The sequence below is a fragment of the Lytechinus variegatus genome, chromosome 15 (genome assembly GCF_018143015.1).
Source record: "Lytechinus variegatus isolate NC3 chromosome 15, Lvar_3.0, whole genome shotgun sequence".
In the NCBI taxonomy this organism is placed as follows: domain Eukaryota; kingdom Metazoa; phylum Echinodermata; class Echinoidea; order Temnopleuroida; family Toxopneustidae; genus Lytechinus; species Lytechinus variegatus.
The window spans coordinates 24,369,010-24,395,039 of NC_054754.1; the positions used below are offsets into that span (position 1 = coordinate 24,369,010).

General features: G+C 36.5%; 1 protein-coding gene across 1 annotated transcript in view; it reads left to right on the forward strand.

Annotated features, from left to right (window-relative positions):
• Positions 1 to 1,931: 1,931 nt before the first annotated feature.
• The window catches only part of LOC121428728 (WD repeat-containing protein 46-like), a 37,073-nt gene continuing 12,974 nt past the window's right edge, over positions 1,932 to 26,030 (forward strand). The window contains exons 1-10 of the mRNA XM_041625539.1: positions 1,932 to 2,039; positions 16,446 to 16,673; positions 17,138 to 17,250; positions 18,267 to 18,354; positions 19,716 to 19,882; positions 20,747 to 20,897; positions 21,744 to 21,879; positions 22,804 to 22,903; positions 24,153 to 24,306; positions 24,833 to 24,980. Of these exons, the coding sequence (XP_041481473.1) occupies positions 2,022 to 2,039; positions 16,446 to 16,673; positions 17,138 to 17,250; positions 18,267 to 18,354; positions 19,716 to 19,882; positions 20,747 to 20,897; positions 21,744 to 21,879; positions 22,804 to 22,903; positions 24,153 to 24,306; positions 24,833 to 24,980 (1,303 nt within the window). The 5' untranslated portion in view covers positions 1,932 to 2,021. The remainder of the gene's footprint in view (positions 2,040 to 16,445; positions 16,674 to 17,137; positions 17,251 to 18,266; positions 18,355 to 19,715; positions 19,883 to 20,746; positions 20,898 to 21,743; positions 21,880 to 22,803; positions 22,904 to 24,152; positions 24,307 to 24,832; positions 24,981 to 26,030) is intronic.

The following is a 26,030-nucleotide window of genomic DNA, read 5'->3' on the forward strand; positions in this document are numbered from 1 at the left end:
TGCTATGCTCTCAGTTAACCAGTTTACGCATATACCACTCTGAAGCTGTCTGGTATTGTTTTGATATTATAAATCATCACATATTTTTTTCAATTTTATGAATTATACGTTCTGTTGAAACCTGTATCTTGGAAATACAGATTATGATAAATGCAAAATAAAAGATGATTGAATTTTAACTTGTAATATGTTATCAGCATCCTTGTTGGTATTATTTGTGAGTTTGATGATGAGTGGTAGATATGCAGAAGGGATAACATTGATTGCCATAAAGTGAGAGACTACCTGATGATTAAACATGAACTTGATGGATTAGCAAACAGTTTTTTTTTATAAAAAGAAATTATGAACCCTCCAAAAATGTAACATTTATCTCCCAGAAAACGTGACAAGCAAAAAAAAAATGTTATCAACTCCAAAATTGGTCAAATTTTACCACAGAAAATGAGGGAAGATATTTTTGGTATACACTTTTCCAGGGGTAGGTCAATCATTCACAGGAATCCTTTAGCTAGTTGACAGTACTGACCTGGACCCAATTGCATAACGTTTCTACTATGGTAACTTTGCCATCCAATGTCAACTACCATGTTAAAGATGATCAATAGCCAATCAAAATCAAGGATTCCATTCAGTTACCATTGGATGGAGAAGTTACCATGATGGTAACTTTTATGCAACTTCAGGGACCCAGTGAGTATGCTGGTTAACAATTTAAAATGCAGCAAAATAAAATATCTGCATTTCATATCGCTGACTGAAAGATGACACAAATCTAATAGTTTGTGCATGCAGACTCATTGAAGACCCAAGATAGAGCTTTACCTGGATAAATGAAGTCAAGAAAATTACTCCATTATGGGATGAAGAAAAAGGTTCACACTTTTAGGGGATATATATATATTTACAGATTTTTTTTGTCAATAGGCTAATTATGTATATAAAAAAATCAGACTTGCAATGCATTTTCAAAAAAAAATATTTTATTCAATTTAAAAAAGAGGTGGTGCTGGTTATTGAGGTACATATTGGCTATGAAATATTTCTATAATATTGACTGGCTTTGAGGGAGATACCATATATATTTCCTGAAGTTGTCTCATATTGCCTGAGTCTGACAAGGGCAAATGTGCATGCATACAGAGGGAAATAGGGTATCTCACAAAAAATAAAGCAAATCAATATTATTTATTACCCATAAGCCTGAAGCTGTATGATGTGTAATTCAAGCTTATTTGTAGCAATGCCTGTTTGCCTGATGACACTTCTAAATTGTGAGATTGAGGAAGTAATCCTGGCTAAGTAACATGATGTAAAGTGTAAACAGCACAAATGCGCATCATGCATGGCGCGCATGCACTTCATGCGTATATACACAAGTCTTGCACTTGGGTTTGATGAAATAGGTATACAGTCATTATGGATTGATGTTTTACTACATAGGCGTAATAGAAAAATAACCATAATCGTCGGAGGAGGGATATATGAATTATTGTGTCCCCCTTACATACAGCTGAATCCCTTGGCTTCAGTGGCCAATTGTGACACAGTAATTGTGTTGAGTTAATCTATCAGACAGACAAAATGCGTGTTTAGGTCCTATATCTTGTTTCCAAATTGCCTCATTCAGGTAATAATACCCCATATGGTAATGCATGCAGTGATGCAGTCATCATTAATTAATTCAGAGAGAACAGCTAGGCCTAGGTCTAGGATTATAGGCCCCTAAGGCAGGGACTGTACCGATATTTAGAAGCCATAAGGGCAAGATAACCTAAGGTAACGTCATTCTTTTTCTAAGTTGATTATGGAGATATTTAGAGCTAGCTAGATGGTCGTTTATTCATTTGTCAAGTAAAATCCATGTGCAAGTGTGCCCTGTGCACGGCTCAAATGCGTTTTTTTCCATTTTTGTTTGCTTCCGTAACATTCCCATAGAAAGGCGTGCTGCGGAGAAATTTGGATTTGGAAATTGACCGGGGAAATATTGTTTTTACTTGAGTTTAGAAGACAACGTTAAAATGTCAAAGAACAGAAAAGTAAGTGTATATTTGAAAATTCAGTAGTACTCTTTAATAATGTTATCGATGTATTGTGAGCGAAGCAGAGTAATGAAGTGAATATGAGATAATGACGAATGCTTCGAAAGCTCGAAGATGAAGAAAAGCGTTTCCTTATCGTCCCACGTACTCCTTTCCATGTTCGCCTATTTTGGTGCATGGTGAATCATAGACAGCTGGCAGCCGTCTGTTTCGAGGAGTTTTTTAACATTTTTTTTTTTACCTTCTCCTCGTACACAGACGGCTCGCTATCGTGCAGCCACCATTAGGGGACTTGCAATGCAAAATCCCCCCGTCGGGGCTTTTCAATTTTTGTCTTTAATGAATAAAAATTTCGAAAATTATAGTGACCAGAGTGCAAATTTATATTCCCTCTTGGCATCAATTGCCAAAAAACGGAGAAAAATGAAGTTAAAAGGAACAAAAACAGTGACTTACCTCGGCTGTTGCGCAAATTCACTTTCCCGTTTTATTCGATCTTAAGTACATAAACATATGGCCATTGATAGGCAGGACAACAAAAAAACCAAAAGGTATTCGTTGTCCTCAAAAATGATATCAAAATATTCTTCTACATCTAATTTATCATGTGAAACTACTTAAAACTTACGTACTATCCATTTAACTTCTGAAAAGGAGCAAAATTAGAGCACAAGTATGGTCCGAAAAAGTCATAGACATCGCGGTACCTTTTTTATACATTACTCGTACTATCGATAGTCTAAACGATCACGATGTGCTCGCTAAACGCGCGCGCACATCGACGTCTGCTAGCCGTCGTCTGCTGCAACTCTTCAATAGCCCCGTATGTGTAATTTGCTGTTAGATGTCCCATATGCCAGCTTTCATGTTAGTACATAAATGTGTGCGCGTTAATTGCGGACAAAGATCATGCACGCCTCTCCGTCGTCTGCTACGACTCTCTTTATCAGTCCCAAGTGTGAAATGTGTGTATATTCATTTGGTCTACATGCAGTTTGCCCACTTCTCATTTAGTCTAATGCCAAATGGGCTGAACCCATTAGGTCTATCAAATTGCCATTTGGTCTAACTGCCATTTGATCTACACTACACTTAGTCTAATTCTCATAAAGCGATATGTCCAGTTGGTCTAATGTTTTTTTTTACTTTGCCAAATACATAAAATTGGCTTGATATCAGCTCCCCAGTGTGAAATATATATGTATATATATTTATTCATTTGGTCTACATGCAGTTTGCCCACTTCTTATTTAGTCTAATGCCAAATGGGCCGAACCCATTAGCTCTATCAAATTGCCATTTGGTCTACACTACACTTGGTCTAATTATCATATAGCAATATGTCCAGTTGGTCTACTGATTTTTTTTACTTTGCCAAATACATAAAATTGGCTTCATATCAGTTTCCCAGTGAAATATTTATGTATATATATTTATTCATTTGATCTACATGCAGTTTGCCTACTTATCATTTAGTCTAATACCAAATGGGCTTAACCCATTTGGTCTATCATTTTTCCTTTTTAATTACCATTTGGTCTACACCATACCTTGTCTAATCTACATTTGGTCTACACTACACTTGATCTAATTTGGATAGTGAAATGTCCAGTCAGTGGGCTATTTTCATTGACCTACATCATTATGTTATACTTTATGAGAATTTTTTTTTTATGTAATCTAATTTCAACTTATAAACTTAGAAGAGGTGTTGAACAAAGTAAAGATGAATTATAGATGAAAAGTGGCATAAGTTTGGAAGGGCCCAGATATGGCAACAGGCAAATTTATAAAATTGTAAGCGAGAGAAGCAAACGACAAAAAAATTTATATCCTATTCTTTTATGAATGTTTTTAAAACATTGAGAAAATGATACATTCCACTATTATCTATTTCCTTCACTTTTATCTCCCTGTTCACTTTTTTTCTTGGTGCCCCCCCCCCCCCGCCAATCTTTAAACTGCTGTAGACAAACCTAACTAGAATTTGACATAAAACATAAATTGGTTTGAAATAATGGCAATGAGGTGAATAGTTAATGGATGACCTGGTTGTTGAGTAACCAGGACCAATCAGAGAATACATTAAACAGATTCTGTGGCTGGGGGGGTGTCTATTAATTTCCCTTAATTTTCCATTGCTAGATCATTGTTCATTTGTGATTGACAAATTTTTCAAAGATGAAATGTTCTACACTTTTTTACTTTTATTGGGGGGGGGTGGGCTGATCAATATTTCCTTAATGGTCCCATCTATCTAATAGTATACAGGCGCACCTTCTGAGAAAAAATAATTCTACTTTGTGTTTTCAGGATATTATTTCTAGGATATGGAATTAGCTGTCAAAATTGTTGCTCTACTTGATGAGCTATGCCCTTCCTTTTTTAACCAAATATGGTGTTGCGCTGTCCTATATATGATTCATTTTGAATTTCAATGAGTTCCAAAATGCAGTAATTCATAAATGATAGCACAATTTTGGGGGCATAACGGGGGGGGGATTCACTACAAGTTCAGAATGAATTAAAGTCATGCTTGGTGCTCGCACATGAAATATAACACACAATTTTACTGATTAATATGCAGTAGTGCATGTCCTCTCAGCATGATCTGACCAATGATGTGATGTCCTTTTTTTACCACATGAAACTGGACATTTATTGGCGACTCCAAGTTATACTTAATTCTTTGTGAACCCCCCCCCCCCGCCTAATTTTTAAGGGCACCCTCAGAACATCTAGCACTACCTGTTCTATCATATATCTCTATTTTTCTTCAAAAAGTGAAATATCAACATAGTAAACATGCATATACATGTATATTCTTTTTATGCCCCCACAGACAAAGTCCTAAGGGGGCATGACCGTAAGCATTGCCCGTCCATGCATTTTCTGTAAGTCTGTCCCCCCCCCCTTGGCTTCGGTGCAATAACTCAAAAAATATTTTATGGATTTTTTTACAAATTTTTGGTGTGACACCAAAATACAGGCTAAGTTTGAATTCAGAGTCTGCAGCTAGGTCAAAGGTCAAGGGCCACAGCTCATGAACTATGCAAGTTGGTTTTCACATAATTTAGGAAATATTCAACATATTAAAAAAAAAATGGGTGTGTTGGTACACTGTAGATGACACCAAAATTCAGATTAAGTTCGAATTCGGAGTCCGCAGGTCAAAGGTCACAGCTCAATAGATATGAGAGTTGGTTTCAGCATGATAACTTGTGTGAAATATTCAACAGATTTAAAAACATATGGTGTGTAGGTAGATTACACAAACATACAGGCTAAGTTTGAATTTGGAGTCCACAGGTCAAAGGTCACAGATCATTATGCTACAGCAAGATGAATGACTTCACATATTTTGCTGATGCTTGGAAAAAAATTACTAGTAAGTGAAATCTTTTTGAGTGAATGAATTTCACTCAAAGTTAAGTGGGGTCATCTTTGTCCTTTGGACACATCAATTTTCTCGTTTGTTCAGATGAAAACCATTCACTATTAATGATAGGAAATATTTTCATATTTATGCACATTAATATGCTGTTTGAATAACCTTTAAAATTTGTTTGAAAATAACTTAACCTCAGGAAACAAGTTACCACACTTTTGATGATACATGTGTAGGCTACACATCTTGTTTTCTATACTTTTGGTGTTACCAATGATAAAGTGTTGTTCAAACAGTATGCTTAGACTACTGCTATCAAAGCAGTTGTAAAGTATTTCTGTATTATGTGTGCACCATTTGTATTCCCACTTACATTTTGTTTTTCTTTTTGCAGGCAAGAGTCAAACCATGATAACATCTTGAAGGTATAAATCTGTTAACAATTCTTGAAGTGTCATAAAGTAGGGCTCATCCTGGCCATCATAATGTATCTTCAGCTCTCCACTGTCGAGTGCCACCACTCTACCTTGATACCAGTGGTCTCGGCCATTTTCATCCCATCGATGTTGGAATGCTTGGTGAAGAATGATGGATGGATCTATGATGTATGACATGTATAAATGATGATGATCTTGTGGGAAATTGCATATTATTCTTACAAGCTCCTCTCTTGAGCACTTGGAGAGGGCAACCTTTTGAACACTTTGTTTTAAAACTTTAGTGCGAAAGCTTATTTGCTTTCTGAGGAGATTGCAGGCTTGAGTCTTGGACATCCCCTTCAGCTTCTCACCATGGTTCTCCTTGGCAATTAGCCCATGCGTGATGACACATTCCATTAAGTCCTCAATTCTTCTCCGTTCCCTGGCATCTTTTACAGTCATCTTTTCCTGCTTACATCTGACTCTCTTTCTGACTCCTTCAATATAAGCCTCTCCAGCTGCTTTGTCCTCAGTCCTGATCTTTTTAGATTGGATTACTGCCTGTTCTATGAGGTGCCTTTTCCTCTCTGGGCTGGATGATTCTAGCCACTTCCTTGTCTTGTTGGCACAAAACATAACCTGTCCCTCCAATTTACAAATCTTAGCATTTGGAGCTCTGTGGAGTCTAGAATCGAGGATGGCAAAATTCCTCTCACCACTGATGTTTGTGGGGGAACATGACTTTGCAGCTTCTTTAAGTTCATTGGATGGATTCCAGAACTCACCTCCTGGAAGTTGCGATTCCATTTGTCTCTTGATCACCTCAACAAAACCATTCAGGATGTGGGAGAGAGTTGAGTGCATTTGAGGGGTAGGATCTTTGGTTATCCTCCTCCAACTATCCACATCCTGAATCTGGCCTCGGAAGGCATTCACTTCAGAGTGGAACAGGAGCTCTGTGTCCTTGTGGCACTCTTCAATAAAGACGAGAGCATTTTGAAACATGCTGTTCAGATCCAGAATATTCTGACTTGCTCCAATGGTTGCCATCCATGGACCCGTTAGCACATGATGAACAATCCCAAGGCATTTGACATCCGTCCTTGACTCTGTCGTCCATGCATTCACAAATGATCTGTGGAGGTCATTCGAAGGCTTTGTCACTTTAGTGAAGAACTCGATTATTCCGTCTCCAACCTCGCTTAACATTGCTGCACTCTTGAAAAGCATGTTAAAACGGTTGCCAACCCAACGTGGAAGGGAATCACTGAATCCTCTGTCCTTCAAATATGTCCTTAGTCCAGCAATATCTCCAGTGGCAGCATTGTTGAAAAGCTTCGCAGCAGCACGTACGAGAGCCTGTGCGTTGCTCTCCCCTCGTCGATGGTATGGCATAGTACTGCTCGGAACTATCCGCTCCTTGTCAAGAGATTTGAGAACAGAATCTGCTTTTTTTGCCATGGAATCCAAAGGATGCATCCCGCATCTGAACTTGTTCAGCTTTTTTCCAATCTTCTCTTCAATCTGGGCATCCACAGCAGCATTAGTTACACATCTATCTGTCATTGTATTACTGCATGCACCAAGCAAATCACTTCCAGTACACTGTGTAATTGCGTTCACATAATCCGACGCTTGACCTCCTGGTTGCTGCTTCATTCCAACCAAATACGTTTCACTTCCAGAGGAAACTTCCACCTCTGCGATATGCCCGAGGGTTCCTTTCGTTGTACCATCATATTTAAGTGTGAGTTTGTCTTTGTCATGGAGAGCAGCTGTCACCTGCATCTGGCTGAGCGCCTTCATCTCAGCACCAAGTCGACGCTGTGTAGAAGTAGAAGGCAACTTCTCCACCTGCCTCTCAGCAACAGTTTCTATTTCTGTCCGAATTACCTCACCAACTCGACTTTCTGCAACTCTCTTTTTCCTGCAATTCAAAATAGAAACCTGCTCTAACACTGAACAAGAGTGCTGCTAAGACGAGCACAAAATACGCCTCCTGTTACACAGAAAATGGAGTTATTGGTCAAGCAAGAAAAGTGGAAGATGACAACTTCACCTTGACCTTCTGACCTTAAAATCAATAGAATTCCTGGATCAATGCTAGTATCATACAGACCAAATTACATGAGCCTAGGTTAATTTAATCTGAAGTTATTGCATTTGCAAGGACAGCAGAAGGGTAAATGAAAACAAATTCACGTGACCTTGACCTTTGCACCTAAGATCAATAGGCTACATGTGATTCATGCTAGTACTATTCACACCAATTTATATGAGCCTAGTTAATTTAAATGATTTAATGCGCTTACAAGGACTGCAGAAGGGTAAGATGAAACATGTCACTGTGAATTTGACCTTTGACATTTTGACCTCAAAATCAATACACTTCCTGGGATCCAATCTAGTATCCAACGCACCAAATTATATGAACCTACATGTAGGCTAAGTTAAACTGAAATTATCATGTTTACAAGGAAAAGTCAACGGACGGACAGACGGACACTGAGCATGACCATAATGCGTCCCATAGGATGGACTTATAACAAAGGATCATTTATCAAAGATGAATAAAGCAACCTCTTCATGTGTCAAACTTAATTAAATTCTATATATAATAATGTAAATGGATACTGATTTACTATCAAGTTGAGTGCCTCTGGCAGTCTCACCTGCATTGTGTGATTCAATATAGCAGCAGTGCTGACTTAGAAAACTATTACAAAATAATTATCCACAACAAAATACCATTCCTATTTGAAACAATATTGCATTCATTGACAATAAATGAAATTAGACCTTGATCATGCGATCTAAGACTTGTCAGTGATACTTGATTACCTCTATTTATCCACATTATATAAACACCAATCTATTTACTACCTCAAAATTGGCCAAAGTCCCTTGACCTTGGTCATGTGACATGAAACTAGCACATGATGCTCAGTGATACTAGATTACTCTTATATAAGTTTCATGAATCAGATCCATAAACTTTCAAAGTTATGGTAATTAAACATATACCCCCAACATGGCAAAAAGTTCATTGACTTTTGACCTTGGTCCTGTGACCTGAAATTCCCACAGGATGTTCAGTGATACTTGATTACACTTTTGTCCAAGTTTCATGAACTAGACCAATAGATTTTCAGTTATAGCAATTCAACAGATATCCAGTACAGCCAAAGTTCATTGACCTTTGACCATGGTCATGTGACCTGAAATTTGCACAGGATGTTCAGTCATACTTGATTACTCTTATGTCAAAGTTTCATGAACTAGACCAATAGATGATAATTCAATAGATACCTTGAGCTTTACGAAAGATCATTGACCCTAAATGGCCTTTGACCTTCATCAATCATGTGACTCGAAATTCAGGCAGGATGTTGAGTAATACTTGATTAAATTTATGCCCAAGTTTCATGAAGTAGGTCTATATGGTTTCTAGGTTATGACATTTCAAAAGCTTAACCTTATCTTTGACCTTGGTCATAAGACCTGAAACTCAGGCAAGATGTACAGTAATACTTGATTACCCTTAAGGAAAAGTTTCACGAACTAAGTCCATATACGTTTGAAGTTATGCTGTCATCTCAAAAACTCAACCTTCGGTTAAGATTTAATGTTGATGCCGTCGCCGCCGAAAAACGGCGCCTATAGACTCACTCTGCCATGCAGGTGAGACAAAAATAACATACAAGTACATTGCCATCCAAAATAATACATGACTTACACATATTACTGTATCATAGTGACAATTTGAATTTGACTACTAAACCAGCCCCTCCATGTCAAGGATTAAATTTTTCTTGATATAAATCCTAAAAGCATGTAATACAGATTCAGTTATTGCATATAATGTTATTTATTTATTCTTGATGTGTTCTCAATAACTCTTAAGATTTATAAATGAATTTTTTCGAGAAACACAGTTAATTCCAACATGTAAGTTTCATTTTGTAGATATATGCATTGAATTTACAAATTCACAAAATGTTGGTTTTTATCACTGGTGGACCCAGGGGAGGGCACAATGGGCTCATTAACCCCCCCCCCCCCTCTGAGAGCCAGTCAAAATTTGTATTGAAAATATGTCATTTTCACCAAAGTGTGCCCCCCCCTGGAAAGCAAGTGTTTTTTTTTTCTTTTAAAATTTTCATCTTCAAAATGTGCCAATTCAAATTGCCCAAAAGTACCCACTGGAAAATCTACTAACATCTGCCAGTATACATGTATTTTCATTTCGATAAAAAAAAAGTTTCCTAAAGATTTATAAATGACATTTTTACTCTTCTGTACAGAAGAGAAATTTGATTATTAAATCATGGAATATATTTTTTGCAAATAAAATTACTTGATTGCAATTATTTCTCACATTGCATTGTCATACAACTTGATAGCAATGCATTATTTTGATAACCATGACAGTGTTCTAAATTCAGATTTATTAAATTGTAATAATTCTTTTGATCTTTCATCTTCACATAAGTATGATTTCTACTATTCTAGTCATCTGCTTCAAAGTCTGCCCAATGGAATGGTTACAAAAGGCCAAGCATCACTTGTCATTTTCTCAAAGGTAATTGTACATGTAGTTAAATGGTCAGACAGCTTGATGTATCATACACGTAAATGTTTAATTATCTTACTAGTGTCAATTTGCTAAAATTATGCTGTTTATGATTCAACTCACGAATTGCCCAAAAGTACCATTGTGTTGGACAGACTTTAACATTGACCAGAGGACTATTTTACTTTCCAAACCAACCTGAAGATAATACGATACTTCACGTATTGCGGGGGCATATTGTCTCCCTTCCATTGTTGGGATGGGCTGGGTAATATTAGCTATCTTGTCCTGCAATAAGTCATTCTCTGCAACAAGTTCACTCACAAAGGGAGATTGCACTTCAGCGACTCTCTGTTGATCAACATAATTCCTGGTGCTTGGAGATCCTCGAAAGGCACGCTTCAACATCCGCATCCAGTTCCTTTCATGTTTTTTTCTCTTCTTCATGAGCACCTCCAAGTGTTCATAATTCTTTTTTAGTGTGTTGTTTCTTTCTCTCAATTGAGTGTTTCTTTCTCTCAATTGAGTGTTTCTTTTTTGCAGGCTCCTAATCTTTCTTAGAAAGTGTTTCCTCTTCTTAATACATCCTACTATCTTGTAAACACTGTCTAGCTTCATTTGTAGCTTCTGATTCTTCCCTTGTAGCTTTTTCTTCTCTTTTTGTTGTTTACCTTTGAGATCCTTGATACTTTCTTCTAGTTCTCTCACTTTTCCTGTGTACACTGTTTCCATGTGTTTGATTTTTTCCTTGTATCGCTCTTCTGTATTCTTGTTCGCACATAACAACTTAGAACATGATTGGCATGAGGACTCTTCCTTCTTATTTTGCTTTGATTTAATCTTCATACATGTAGGCATGACAAATGGCTCATCCAGGAAAGATTGCAGTTGGGCTCTCATCCCATCACGATGAAGAGACTTTTTCATCTTCACAATTTTCTTCTTCACTGCTTCAATCCTAGTTTTCAGAGATGCCTCTGGAACAACGAGCAACTGAGCCAACTCGCTCCATCTTGATCTTGACAGCGCTGTCATGATGACATTAGTTAGCGCTCCGTCTTCTGCCATGGTCTTGAGATTTTCAGCAGTTAGACCAACTGCAGAAGATGAATCACCAAAATCCATATTACCTGAATAATGAAATTGCAAAATTCTATCCCAAAAATTGAACTCTTTAATCAATTTTGGTTAATTAAACTTAATGTGAAATAAACTGAAAATATAAACATAACTTAAATGATAGGAGATGAAATAACAATGATGGTGACAAAAACAAAAATAGTTGCTCAAATTCACTAAAATCCATACCCTAACCTACTCTCCTCAATTATTGATTCTCACTTTTAGGTACTGATCATTTATTCAGTCAATGAATAATGAGACATGAGGTCCTCAAAATAAACACAAACACACCGAGTCACACACTAGTCTTCAGGACTCCATGATGATGTTTCTTTTTTGACATACCCTTCATCATGATGAAGAAGTACACCATATGTCAAAATATAACAAAAAGACATCATCATGAAGTCCTCAAGACTAGTCCTGCACACATTACACACAAAGAGAAAAATCTTTTGTATCTTTCGTGATATTTGTTTTCTGTAACATGCTCCATCACAAAATTTTCATCTGGGTTCTGCTTGGTAGTAGGGCCTAAGTCGCTCTTGAACTTAAAACTTCCAATCCCAAGTAGATAGTCATCATCATGAGTAGTGAGGTAGTGATGGTTAGTGAGGATGAACTTAAAACTTCCAATCCCAAGTAGATAGTCATCATCATGAGTAGTGAGGTAGTGATGGTTAGTGAGGATGAGGTTATTCATGATGGCATCTGAGATTCTGGCAGAAAGAATCAGAAATCGAAAAAATGCATCAATACATATTATTGAAATTATTTTAGGCAAAAGCATCAAGAGTCACTCAAGACAGTGGGAATTTTTTGAGGGGGAATGATGGCATGACAACCAATACCATACTATACAATATTTCAAAACAGGAAGGGAAGTGAGCGTATTTTTAAAATTTTATTTTGTTACAATTTCAAGAAAAAAATGGGGGGGGGGGTGGGACTTCACAAATTTTCATCGTCAATCTATGTCCCTCAAAGTATAATCTTCAGTTTTAAAAGTGGGCTGCCTTCCTATATAGCCAAATACATGTATGCTGGTTATTTAATTTCTTTTGTTTTGTTTGCTTGAACAATTGTAGTTGGGCTGACTTCCTATAACATATGAATAATAAAATATTTCTCATTCTAATCAAAGGCATTTCACACTCATGAGTAAACAAAAATAAATTTGATGTAATGAAAAATATGAATAACAAATTAGTAGTGATAAAGTGAATACAAACTACAATAGATTGGGCTTACTTGAAATTAAATAAATTTGAATTCCCAATGCCGTGGAAGAAAAATAATTCACAAAATAAAGGTGTACTCAATAAATTTGATATGTCAAACTGCAATCATGATCTCATCTTTGCAAGACATGCAGTTGCACTCAGCTTACCAGTGACTGTATAAAGGACCACCCAGCCAATAAAGCCTGATTGTTTTCATTATCATATAACAAACAAGCTTATACCGGTATTCATGAATGTTGCTTTAATAAATGAATGAGCAATTCTTGGATTTAGTACCCCCATCTTCAGTCATGCCTAAAACAGCAAAGTCAGTGCTAAATCATCAGACAGGTTTTTTAATTTTAAACTATCTTCATTAATCTCTATTTATACTGAGTATTAGGATGGGGGTTGGGGGTCCGGACTCTTTATATTTTTGAAGCCTTCTTTTTTGTCTCAGGATTACACTAAAAATATGAATTCAATGGAAGTAATCATCTTCTATTTTGTTCTCAATAATATTTCCTAACATTTGTACTAAAAATTGATGAAACTGTTTGCAAATTTTTCCAAATGACTTTCTAAAACTGATCGTCCTGACACACAACCTGTCCGGACACACAACAACTGGGTTTACCATTTATTTGAAAATTGCACTAAGAATATTTCATAAATGAATTTTAATTCTAATTGGCAAAAAGAAAACTAGTTCAAAGAAAGAGCCAGTACTAGACACAGACACTGACAGCAGGGGCGGAAATCTCTCCCAAAAGGTACGGGGCAAAAGGGGCTGGAAAATTTGACTAGCATTAGCAAGAAAAAAAAAGGTTTTCATTACAAATTTCAGGTCATTTCGATGAAAATAAATGACAAGCAAAAAAAAAAGGTTATCAAAATCAATTTTATCCCAAAAGTAAGGTCATCTCGTCCTAAAATCCATGTCTTATTTCGATTTAGTATGATGAATTTCTTACCATCATAAAAGCAGAAATGGTAGGGGGGACATTTATATTGTGCCCCCTAAGCCTTAGGGGAGACATGTCCCCCTCGCGGCACATACCTACTATGCATTATATACTGAGTGCCCCCCCCCCCCCGGACTGTCTGAAGACGTGTCGGGGTCCCCTTAGCAAGTCCCCCCTGCCCTGGGATCATTTCTGCCCATGACCAACAGTGTCTGAATGAATGCTCATTTTCCAGTGCAGAGCCACTGGTGACATCCCCCATATTCACTTGTTTTAAGAAAATATTTAGTTATTTCTCAAATAAGACCATGATTATCCCATTCATGACATTACTCTGGTATTTATTCATGGTTAGATTTTATTTGGCAATGATGAAATCATCCAGTATTAAGAAGAAAACAAAGCATTTCTGGACTGAAACAAGTTCAAGTTCATTTCTATGCATCATGTGCATCGCACGTACGGACGCACGTACGTGACGTAATTTTAATCTCTTAATCTCTATTGTGATTTAATCTTAATCGCCCCGTACGCGAAAAAAATGGCTCGAAATTGAACAAAATTCAAGGGCATCTCAGCTTGCAAAAAGGCTTCGACAGCCCTTGCGATCCCCCGCGCTGCAATTTCACTTCAATGCACAGAAAGGAAATCAAATCAAGTTTCACAACGAACGAAAAATCCGGAACCCTTCGAAACCCATTTTCCAAAAAATACAACTAAATAAGGTAAGAATTTAAGGCAGCTCAAGACATTTTAGACTTACCGATTGTTTGATGGTTATTTTCGGAAGATTTCTTGGAATTTGAGGCACAAAAACGGTGTCAGTAGCTCACGAAAATCCTAAGCAACACGCTGGCGAATCGTTCATCGCATGGGGAGACAATCACAAAGGAAAATTTTCATATTCATCCGCGCTGACGGAGGCTTAATTTTGACGATATCACATCGCGATGCGATTGCACTGATTGACAAGCGAACGAAGCTTACGTACAAATTTTTGAGCACTTCCGCGACAGCGCCATCTAGTGACTACGGCCGTGCCTACCATTGAGTCCCCTGTACAGATCGCGCTAGAACTTCGGTCTCTGTAGCTGTATTTGGTGAGTGAAGCCAACGAAGTTCAGCTGAACAACCAACAAAACAGAGACCGAAGCTTTTGGTCTAGGTGAATCACTGAAATAATGAATGGATATTTGTTTCTTGGAATCTTGAATCTGAACTAAATAATTGAATAGGGTCGAATTTCAATCTTTTCACTCCTGCTTAATGTTAACGTACTCTTCTATTTCCTCCATGGCCATGTCTACAAAGTTTAAAACTAAACTTCTAAAGGCCTACAAGTACAACAAACGCAACGTTATTCTGCAGGCTGCAGTGCATGTTTCCCAGTTTTTTTAGTTTTACTTTAGCCATTTTCTCAGGCAGTAACATAGAGTAGAGGCGCTGGTCAGCAAATTGGAATTGTCCCAGTTATACGCTACAGGGGCCGTCTCAGTTTTCAAAGATTTATCCACACAAGAAATCTAGAGAAGCTCAGTCAAAGCCACTCATTCAATGAACAAGGTTATAATATAACCTTGTTCTCAGTTATATCTCCATGTGTTGCAAAATAAGGGTGGCAATGTTTGGCTTATTTTCTCTTTTTCTTTGGGGCAAATGCTTAATTTTTTTACACTGACAGTTTTCATTACACCTATTAATATTATTCATACAACTTGGCTCTTATTTAAATTTGATTCTTGAAATCATTTTTTTCTTAATGAAAAATAGAGATCAAAAAATGAAAATTTTCTTGCCATATTACTTTCCACCAATAGAGGGCGTACACAAAAATATGCCCCAAATTCAAGTTTTTGAGCGCTCTGGTGAATACAAAAATTATTCCCAAGTTACTAATGAAAAATAAATTGCAACTGTATGGAAATTAGTAATTTTGGTCACAAAAGTGATATTTTAATGATTTTTTAAAGTGTGTCCTCTGTACAACATTGGCATACCATAGTCCTACCTGTAGATTCCCCACAGGCAGGGTGGTAGCAGTGAACAAGTGGTCAAAGCCAAGGTTCTTTCACCTGTACCTGTTGAGTGTCGAGTGCCGATATCAATCAAGTGCGCTAATCAAGTTTCATTATTGGAAGGCGCAAGTTGTGATGAATAGTCGGTGAACTCGGGGGGGAGAATCGAGGTCACTGAATTTATTTTTAGCACCCTCAATCCTTGTAATTGCCGTCCGTGTCCCGCAGGGGTAAGTGAAGAAAAACTGTCTCCATAAGCAATGACAATTTAAATGATTTGTCTTGGTTTATGAGGATATCCTTGTTTTCTGGGACAATTTTTGGACCAGCACCTCAACTGTTAGTGTCATGATTGTGTTGTCATTGACATCGCATTGCCATGACAATGCCTTTTTGGTTCTTCCTTTTTTTGCATTGCACATGCTTTAACTGTATCTCTTCATCCAAAAATTGGCTTGTGATCATGGCTGGATGACGTGTAATAAGCAAAGTGTACATGTCAACTGCTGCGGCAAACGCTGTCTAGCTGTAGCCTGGGTGCACTAGATTGTTGTTTTACTTTTCAGTTAATAATGATAATCGATCTAGCTGAAAATAATAATATTCTTATCATTTTTTTTTCATCATCATCATGATCATCATTATTTGTGTGAAATATTGTTGTTATTAAAGAACTTGCTTGTATCTAATTTTAAAAGAAACCAGTGAGATACTTTGATACCAACAATGAGGATGGAGATGATGGAGAACAGCCCCAAACAGATTCCAAGAAGAATGAAGGAGAAAACACAGCATCAAAGAAGAGAGCTAAGAAGAGGAGACCAGACCAGGAGAGCTTAAGAGATAAAAAAGATCCATTCCCGGGCCCTGCTCCAATCAGCGACGAGACCGTTAAGAAGTACAGACGGGGAGAAAAAGCTACTGCGGTGAGTTAGACAATTTGATAAGAGTATCAAAGATGATTGAACTCTATTCATGGATTTCTATACCTAACTATTTTCTTGTCATACCAATTTTTAATTACTTTTAATTCCGCTGTGATTGAATGATTTTGGAACGTTTAAATCTTTTATTCCATTTTAATATCAATAAAGGAGTCAGGACTCACTCTTCTAGATTAATTTCCATGGATCTTTTTGTTGATGTTCCAAGAACCATCATTTTCTTCTCATATTCATCATTATTGTGTTTTTGTTGTAGAAACTTTTATTGAAATTTTTGTTATTGATGCCATTTTATACTGTGGTGTGTACACCCTTCTTTGTCGATGTTTGGAGAATTATAAATTTCTTCTCATATCATTGTTCTGTTTTTATTATAGTAGCTTTTATGGAAATTTTATTATCGATATCATTTTATACTGTTGTGTTTACACCCTTTTTTGTTGTAGCAAGAGATGAGGAATTTTCGACACAGGACAACCATGAAGAGAGGTGAAGATAGGTTTGCATTGGCTGCAAAGCAAGCTGCAAGGAGCGAACTTCTACTCCCAGAAGAAACAGGGTAGGTCAGGTGGTAAACTGCCAATTCGTCTACTGCCAACTCATCCACTCACCACATGGTCTACTTTCATTTAGTCTCATGCCATTCCGTCCAATATTTTGTCTAACGACCATTTGGTCCAATAACCATTTGGTCTAATCATCATTTCGTCTGATCACCATGTTGTATATGACCTTTTCGTCTCATAACCAGTTGGTCTAATATCCATTTCATTTTTATGCATTTTGCATAATTAACACTTAGTCCAATTATTTAAAATTATGCTTGAACTAAATGGCTATTGGACCAAATGATACAAGACGAGTTGGAAATTGGACCAATTGGCATTAGACGAATTGAAAACAAACTTGTCAGGTCAGAGGTTGACATGATAGGTCAGATTTTAGCTGATAAGAATTTGTCTGTGAAAAACAAAGTGATATTGGACATTGCTACATGAACATGAAAGAAAAGTATCACTTCATATCAAAGGTAAAAAAAAAATGTTTATCTGTAGTGCAGAGTAGCCAAAATCTTTAGATGACGAGGAGCTTAAACATGAATCACAGCATGATAGTCAGTACCATTATGTACATTGTATAGACAACGTGTGTGTACTTTGAAAATGGATTGATTTTTTAAAAGACGATACACTAGCCAAATACTGCAATATGAATTTGAATTGAAAATTGTTTTACTTGATACTTGATACCTGATGTAGTAATCCCTTTGGCAGCTCATACAGAAGCTATACTAGGATGATGAATAAACTGAGCCACTGGAAGGAGTGTCATGAAGTGCAGAACTGGTGATGGATAGACATAGCAATTTTGTTTATGTACAAGATTTCAGGTGATGGGAAAATATTGAAGTTAATGGTACAATGATAGCTGCCAAAGTTTAGAACTCCTAATCAAGTGACTTGCTCTTCATATTCATTTTGATTATATTGGGGCTATTTGTCAATGCTTTATTTTACTTTCATAAACTTCACAGCCCTTTTGATTTTTGAACTTTGATTGCTTTATCTTTGCAAGGTTTTTAGAAGCAGATGAAGGTGAAGAAACATATGATGTCACCCAAGAAGAAATAAGAAAAGCTGTTGATATTGCAAGTGCTACCAAAGTAAGTTTATACCTGACTTGTTAATCAATTATCATTCATTTTGATGATTTTACTAAGTTTATGTGTCACTATAGATTTAAAGCAGGAGAAGTTTTAAGATTTTTATCAATGATTAAAGGGGAATCCAACCCAAATAAAAATTGTGTTTTTAAAGGGAATAAGAAAAATCAGACAAGTTGATAGGTGAAAGTTTGAACAAAATCTGACAAACAATAAGGAAGTTATGATTTTTTTGTTGTGAATATTAGTAATCCCTAAACCCATGGAGACTTCAAATTGGCCACGTATGTGATGTCACAGTGATGTAAGGCAAGGATTTCTCTTCCATGTACTCCAATACATAAAATACCTAATATGTCATATTTTCAAAAATTGTACTTCAAATTTGAATTTTTCTTTCATGAGGACATAAAACAATATACTACCAGGGTTATATTTAGATTACTGTCCCATGGGAATGGGTAGTTAGGAGAAAACCACAAATCCCTGATAATTAGGTATGTGGCCTATGTGAAAGTTGTCCTTGCCCATTGTCATAATTTACTTACCAAGTTGCCAATTTGAAATCTACATAATCTTACGGATTCCAATTTTAAAGCAGCCATAACTTTGTTATTGCTGGTCTGATTTCTTTCAAACTTTCACCATTATGTTTTATCTATTTTTCTCCTTTCCAACACAACATTTTATGGCCAAGGCTGGATTCCCCTTTAAATAGATGGCATCTTTATTTGTAATAGATCAATCAGACCGAAGAGGAATGAAGAAGTGTAACAATCATTTCATAAACATGGAGCAATACATTGTGATAGCTGTTCCATTTGCATGCTACATAATATATACTGATACCGGGTAATGAAAATGACAAAAATAGAAATAATAATCGGCCCCTGAAACACATTTACTCTATTTGATCTCTTTACAAAGAGGTAAACATTGTGACCTTCCTTCTTTTTTGAATAGTTCCAAAGCACATGGTGACCATCTTGTCTGTAAGCACAGAAATTTATGTATTTTTTTAAAATTACTTGTTAAGTGTGAAAGGCACTTGGTGCATTCAAGGAATCAGTCCTGCCGGATACCCATTCACTTCACCTGGGTTGAGTGCAGCAAAATGTGGATAAATTTCTTGCTGAAGGAAAACAAGCCATGGCTGAGATTGGAACCCAAGATCCTCTGATTGAAAGATGAGATTCATTACCACTATACCACAACGCCCTCATCAGTACACCTACACATACCATGTACAAACTAGATATCCAAAAATTGTTTCCCATTTCTTTATATGAAACAATTACTTTACCATTTTCTGTCACAAAGCAATCTTGGACTTTCTCCTCATATTTACTTTGTTTCCTCAGAACTTTGAGCTGAGATTGGACCAGTTTGGTCCTTACAGGATGGATTTCACCAGGAATGGTAGACATTTACTTCTTGGAGGTCGCAGGGGTCATCTAGCTGGGATCGACTGGGTCACAAAGAAACTTCACTTTGAAACCAATGTAACAGAAGAAATCCAGGATGTGCAGTAAGTGATTAAACTCATCTCAGCTAATAGTAGATGTGTTGTGGGGGAGTGGACAAGTATCAGGGCTATGAACCACAAGGTCCAGGGTTCAATTCCCATTGCAGCACTCACGTCATATGGCAAGGCATTTACATAAATTTTCATGTAATAGAATTTCAATGTAAAAATCTGCTGGTAACATTTAACTTTATCCAAAAAAAAATAATCCAAAGGCAAATTAGTCTCAGACCTATCTGATGTTTTAGATGTAACAGTTCTCATTGATCCACAAAAAAATTAAGAACAGTTGCCATTTTTCTGAAATAAATGTATTCTTCTGAAATTAATGTATGATATGGAATACTAATCTGGATGTTAAAGAGAAAGTAAGATTTGAAATCACTCTCTTGAAAAGGTGTGTTTTGTTACACATCCTTGATCTACAGAGGCAATAGAAATGTGGAATGAAGATGAGTTGACTTAGCTAGCTAGTCTAGCCACTGGCCTGGTGTACATCAGAATAATTTTGTTTTTCAAATTTGAATAGCATTTTTGGTCATAAGAGATAAGCTCGCAACTAAGTAATGTACAGTCCTATGTAAAAATATGCTATACAATGACTTTATGCATAGCAGTCTTTCAAAAATGTGGAGCAAATTGCGATGTGATACCAGGAAACATATTCCCTGCACATCCAGGGACCAGAACAACATAATGCGAATAAACTTTCCTAATGAACACTTGCTTGAAAAAAAAATGTACGCTAGTTAGGGAAAAATGCATGGCCCACGTAACAGTAGAAATGATGCATGTCATGTGATCAGCTCTCAGCCAATCATTTGATTAGGATTTCAATCCATTATGTAATTCATATTTTTCTTATAGATGGTTACACTTGGAAACAATGTGTGCAGTAGCTCAGAAGAAATGGATGTACATCTATGATAATAATGGGGTAGAGTTACATTGTATCAAGAAGATGCATAATATAACTCGGATGGAGTTTCTTCCTTATCACTTTCTACTAGCGGGTTGTGTAAGTACATTATGTATGTTAATCACTATGTTGCTGCTTGTTGTTTTGTAATTTTGAAAAATGATTATACTTGTATATAATTTTGTTATCAGAATGTTGAAATAATATCACTCGGATGGAGTTTCTTCCTTATCACTTTCTACTAGCGGGTTGTGTAAGTACATGTACTCTAAATGATAACAACATGGATGATAGGAAGAAGTAGAAGAATGATAAAGAAAGAAAATGAATTACTTGTAGGAAAAGAAGAAGATATGGAAGAAGAAGGAGGAGGAGTAAGAGGAAGAGGAGGAGGAGGGAGGAGGTGGAAGAGGAGAAGGAAGTGTTAAAGGAAAGGAGGAGTGGAGGAGAAAGAAGGAAAAGGAGGAGGAGATGGAGAAGAAAAGAACGAGAAAAAGAAGAGGAGAATGGGGAGGAATGAGAATAAGAAGGAGGAAGAAGTCAAGGAAAGGGAGGGGAGAAGAAAGAAGAAAGTGGGGAAGAGGAGGAGGAGGAGAAAGAGAAGCAAAAAGGAGCACTAGAAAGACGAAGAAGGAGGAGGGGAAGGAAAATCTTAGAAATTATTTTACTTTCGTTAATTTCACAGTCCTTTTGAGGTTTGAACCTTGACTGATTAATTGACCTGTATTGTTTTTCTGGCCTTTGACCCTTGACTCTTTGTTTGACTTGTAAGCTGTAAAGAGAAAATATTCAAGTGTAATTATATATTTATCAGAATAGTGTTATGAATATTGTTACTTATTATTATGTAATGTTGACAAATTATACTTGTATATACTTTTGTTATTGGAATGTAGAAGTCAAATCAAATCTAACCTTGATATCCCTGTGCTTGTTTCCCTACAGAGTTCATATGGTGGGTTACAGTATTTAGATGTTTCTGTTGGTAAGCTGGTTTGTGATATGCCTACAAAGAGTGGCAGGCTTGATGTTATGACCCAGAATCAAAAGAATGCCATCATTCACCTGGGTCATCCAAATGGTGAGTGTCAAATTTTTCCTATTTTTTTTAAAGGTAAAGGCCGGTTGTGGTAATGATCTCAAAATGAGTTCGAAGTGAATTAAATAAATTTACCACTATTGTATTTTTATATATAAATGTAAAAAATATGTGCCAAATAATGCCTGTGGTAGAAAGTGTGTTAATGCTGAGAAATGGGCAAAATAAGCACAGAATTCCATCAAATGTCAGGTATTTTTCCAAGGAATATTAATTCACTGTCCCACATATGCTTTTCTGTGTTAGTGATCATCAGAATTATCGGTTTTCATGATTTCACAAAGATTAGTTTACATTAAATGTAGATCAATGATGATATTGTGACCATTAACCTTGATGACTTTTTCATGAAATAATTGTTGCTTGTTTTACCTTTAATATTTCCAACGGCCCAGTTCTTGAAACTTTTAGAAATCAGATGTAACCCATGATAACAGTCAACATATTTTCTCATGAGAAATTGTGAATTTGGGACAAAGTGGTATCTCTTGTTTGATGTTTCCATATATTACATCACTGTTACCTGTTCTTTTGACATTGGTGTACTGGTTTGTAGGGTGGGTGTATTGACTCTGAATCTTTTCACAATTTTGATTTTACAAATCACTGATATGTATTTTCTAAATCTTAATTGTTTGAGAATTTCTTTTAGCATCTGGTTTATTTGAATTGAAGACATGCCAAACCTATGAAATAATATTAATATTTTCCCCCTCAAATTTGAGCCTCATTTATCCAACGGTAAACGTCTGCAATAATAAAAAATGAGTAAAATCATTATATTTGGTAAATGCAGCATTGCTGATTATTGCTGATTATTGCTCATTATGAATGTAGTCTCCAGTATTATAGACTTTAACGATATTTCTTTTTAATATATTTGTTGGGTTTCCTTGTGTGTTTCAGGCACTGTCACAATGTGGAGTCCTAATTCAAGAGAACCACTTGTCAAGATGTTATGTCATAAAGGAGCTGTCCGATCTATAGCTATAGATAAACAGGGAACGTAAGTACAGAGGCCCTTAACACAAAGCTTAGCAATGCTCATAGATAATTTTCTATAATTGATTGCATTGAATACAATGTACAATCAATCATGAAAATCAAGCGTACGATTAATCGCTAACCTTTGTATTAATTGACCCTGATGACAATCCACCCAACTTAGGTGGTCAGAGGAGGCGTTATATTTTAGGTCGGTCCATCCATATATAAAGAATTGATTAACAAATCTGGCTTAAACTTATATAATAATATATAATAATATAGGGTATTCATATTGCGAACATATCCACTTTGTTAGGTGCTCAAGGCGCTCCTATATTACTCGGCTAAGCTAGGCGTTCATAGCACACACAGCTTTTTAAGGAATTACTTCCTACTGGTACCCATTTACCTCACCTGGGTTGAGTACAGCACATCGTGAATCAGTTTCTTGCTGAAGGAAATTACGCCATGGCTGGGATTCGAACCTACGACCCTCTGTTTCAAAGTCCGAAGACTAATCCACTGGGCCACAACGCTCCACATCATGGTCCTCCACAACTTGGTCCCATCATGCATGTAGGAGTGGCAATGATCTGATATTTGGGGTATCAAGGTCAAAGGTCACAGTTGTATCTGAAAATATCAAACTTGACTCATGTATGCTTATGATTTACAGCAGCGATGAAGATCTGATAAGTTTTGGGGTCACGAATTCAAAGGTCAATAGAGGTCATGATATATATTGTTCCCAAGATAAATGTTTTGAGGGATCAGCATTGACTGAGTCATTTCAGGTGATTCCTGTCTGACCTAAAGGTTTGCAGTTATGATTACAACATTAGCTGCAAGGCGCAGGCTCATCGAATCAAGCTAATTATTACACATCTGCTGAAATAAGTGAATCTCGAGAGACGATTTGAAGAGTTCAGTGTTGCCAATTTCACGGAGTGAAGAAGTGAGGGAGTTACAGATGCATGGAGCAATAGATGAAAAGGCATGGTCTCCATATCCCTTTAGGTGTGTTTTTCGGACAAGTTGTAAGATCTGCCAACTTTAATTGATTGGCATTGGCTGAGAAGCGGCATTTCCTATGGTAACTGTTTGATATCGTACTTTATCGGATAAAATTTCAACAAGGGTCCTTTCATGATCCTGCATGAAATATAATAAACCCTCAAACCTTTGCATATATCCTGCCGTTTTATGCCAATGTGAAATTAATAAATCTACTGTAATCAAAGTTCCAATATATTGTCATCATTTCTCAGGTACATGGCAACAGGTGGTATGGACAGGCAGCTGAAGATCTTTGATCTACGGACATACAAACCCCTGCAGGCGTACCAAGTATCGTTTGGTGCGGGTGAGCTGTGTTTCAGTCAGAAGGGGCTTCTAGCTGCAGCTTGTAACAATGTCGTAGAGGTATGTAAGATAGAGAACTCTTATCACATGGTGTTGTAAAAGTAAAAAGAAACGGGATGGATTTAATTAAATGATTTTGAAAAAGTATGCGAGACCAGACAGTTATTATTATTATCATATTGTTAGGAATATATTCATGGATACTTGGTCTTGCTTGACAAGTTGTTATGTATAAATACTATCAGTGAAATCATTGGTTTTGATGGTAAATTGCCAATTCATCTACTGCCAATTCGTCCACTCATCACAAGGTCTACCTTTATTTAGTCTAATGCCATTCCATCCATCAACATTTTGTCTAACAACCATTTGGTCCAATCATCACTTCGTCTAATCACCAGTTGGTCTACGACCATTTCGTCTAATAACCAGTTGGACTAATACCCATTTTCTTTTGATTGATTTCACCCAATAACAATAATCCAATAAGACCAAATGGTTTATGGACTAAATGGCTATTGGACCAACTGGTTATTAAATGAAATAGTGAGTGGACGAAATTTTATTCCCTTTATTGTACATGCAGGTATACAAGGATTGTTGCCTCAGAACTCATGATGCACCATACATGATGCACGAGCTTCGTTATCCAATCACCAATATGGGTTTCTGTCCTTATGAAGATGTTCTTGGTGTCTCTCATTTCCATGGTTACACCAGCTTGCTTATTCCAGGTTTGTAATTTAGCTTGATATAGTTGTGAATCGTACTACTGAAAAAAAAAATTCATATCAAACAGTGTTTTTGTCTCGCCTGCATAGCAGATCTAGACTACTGGGCCGGTTTTCCAATGTGGCGGCATCAACATTGAAATCTGAACTGAAGGTTAAGTTTGTGGATTTACATCATAACTTTGAAAGTATATGGACCTAATATATGAAACTTGGACATAAGGGTAATCAAGTATTACTGAACATCCTGCTTGAGTTTCAGGTCTCATGACCAAGGTCAAAGATCTTGCGGCCAATGAACTTTGATCATGTTAAGGGAATCATCATCGAAATCTTAACCTAAGGTTAATTTTTTTTTAAATGTAATCATAACTTAAAAAGTATATGGACCTAGTTCATGAAAGTTTGGCATAAAGGTAATGAAGTATTGAAAATCCTGCATGACTTTAAAGTTCATTTAGTGTAGATGAACTTTGGCCATGTTGGGGGTATTTGTTGAATTACCATCATAACTTTGAAAGTTTATGTATCTAGCTCATAAAACTTGGACATAAGAGCAATCAAATATCACTGAACATCTCATGACAAAGGTCATTTTGGGTCAATGATCTTTGGGGTATTTGTTGAATTACCATCATGACTTTAAAAGTGTATGGATATAGTTCATGAAATGTGGACAAAGGGGTAATCAAATATCATTGATCATCTTGCACAAGTTTTAGGTCACATGATCAATGTCACATGTCATGTAAGGTCAATGAATGTAGTATGATATTATTATATGAATTCTGTTTTTTATTAATGATTATTTGATAGTTGTTTTCAAAGTCAACACTGCTGCTATATTGAATTGCGTAATGCAGACAAGACTGCCAGAGGCGCTCCACTTGTCTGTTAAAATCATCAAACTTCCACCATTAATACACAAATACCTTCAGAAACTACAGGTGTAAAAAAAAATTACATTGTATTACAATGATTTTGACTCTTGCCTTCCACACTGAGGGTTATAGGTTCGAATCCCAGGCATAGCACAATTTTCTTTAGCAAGAA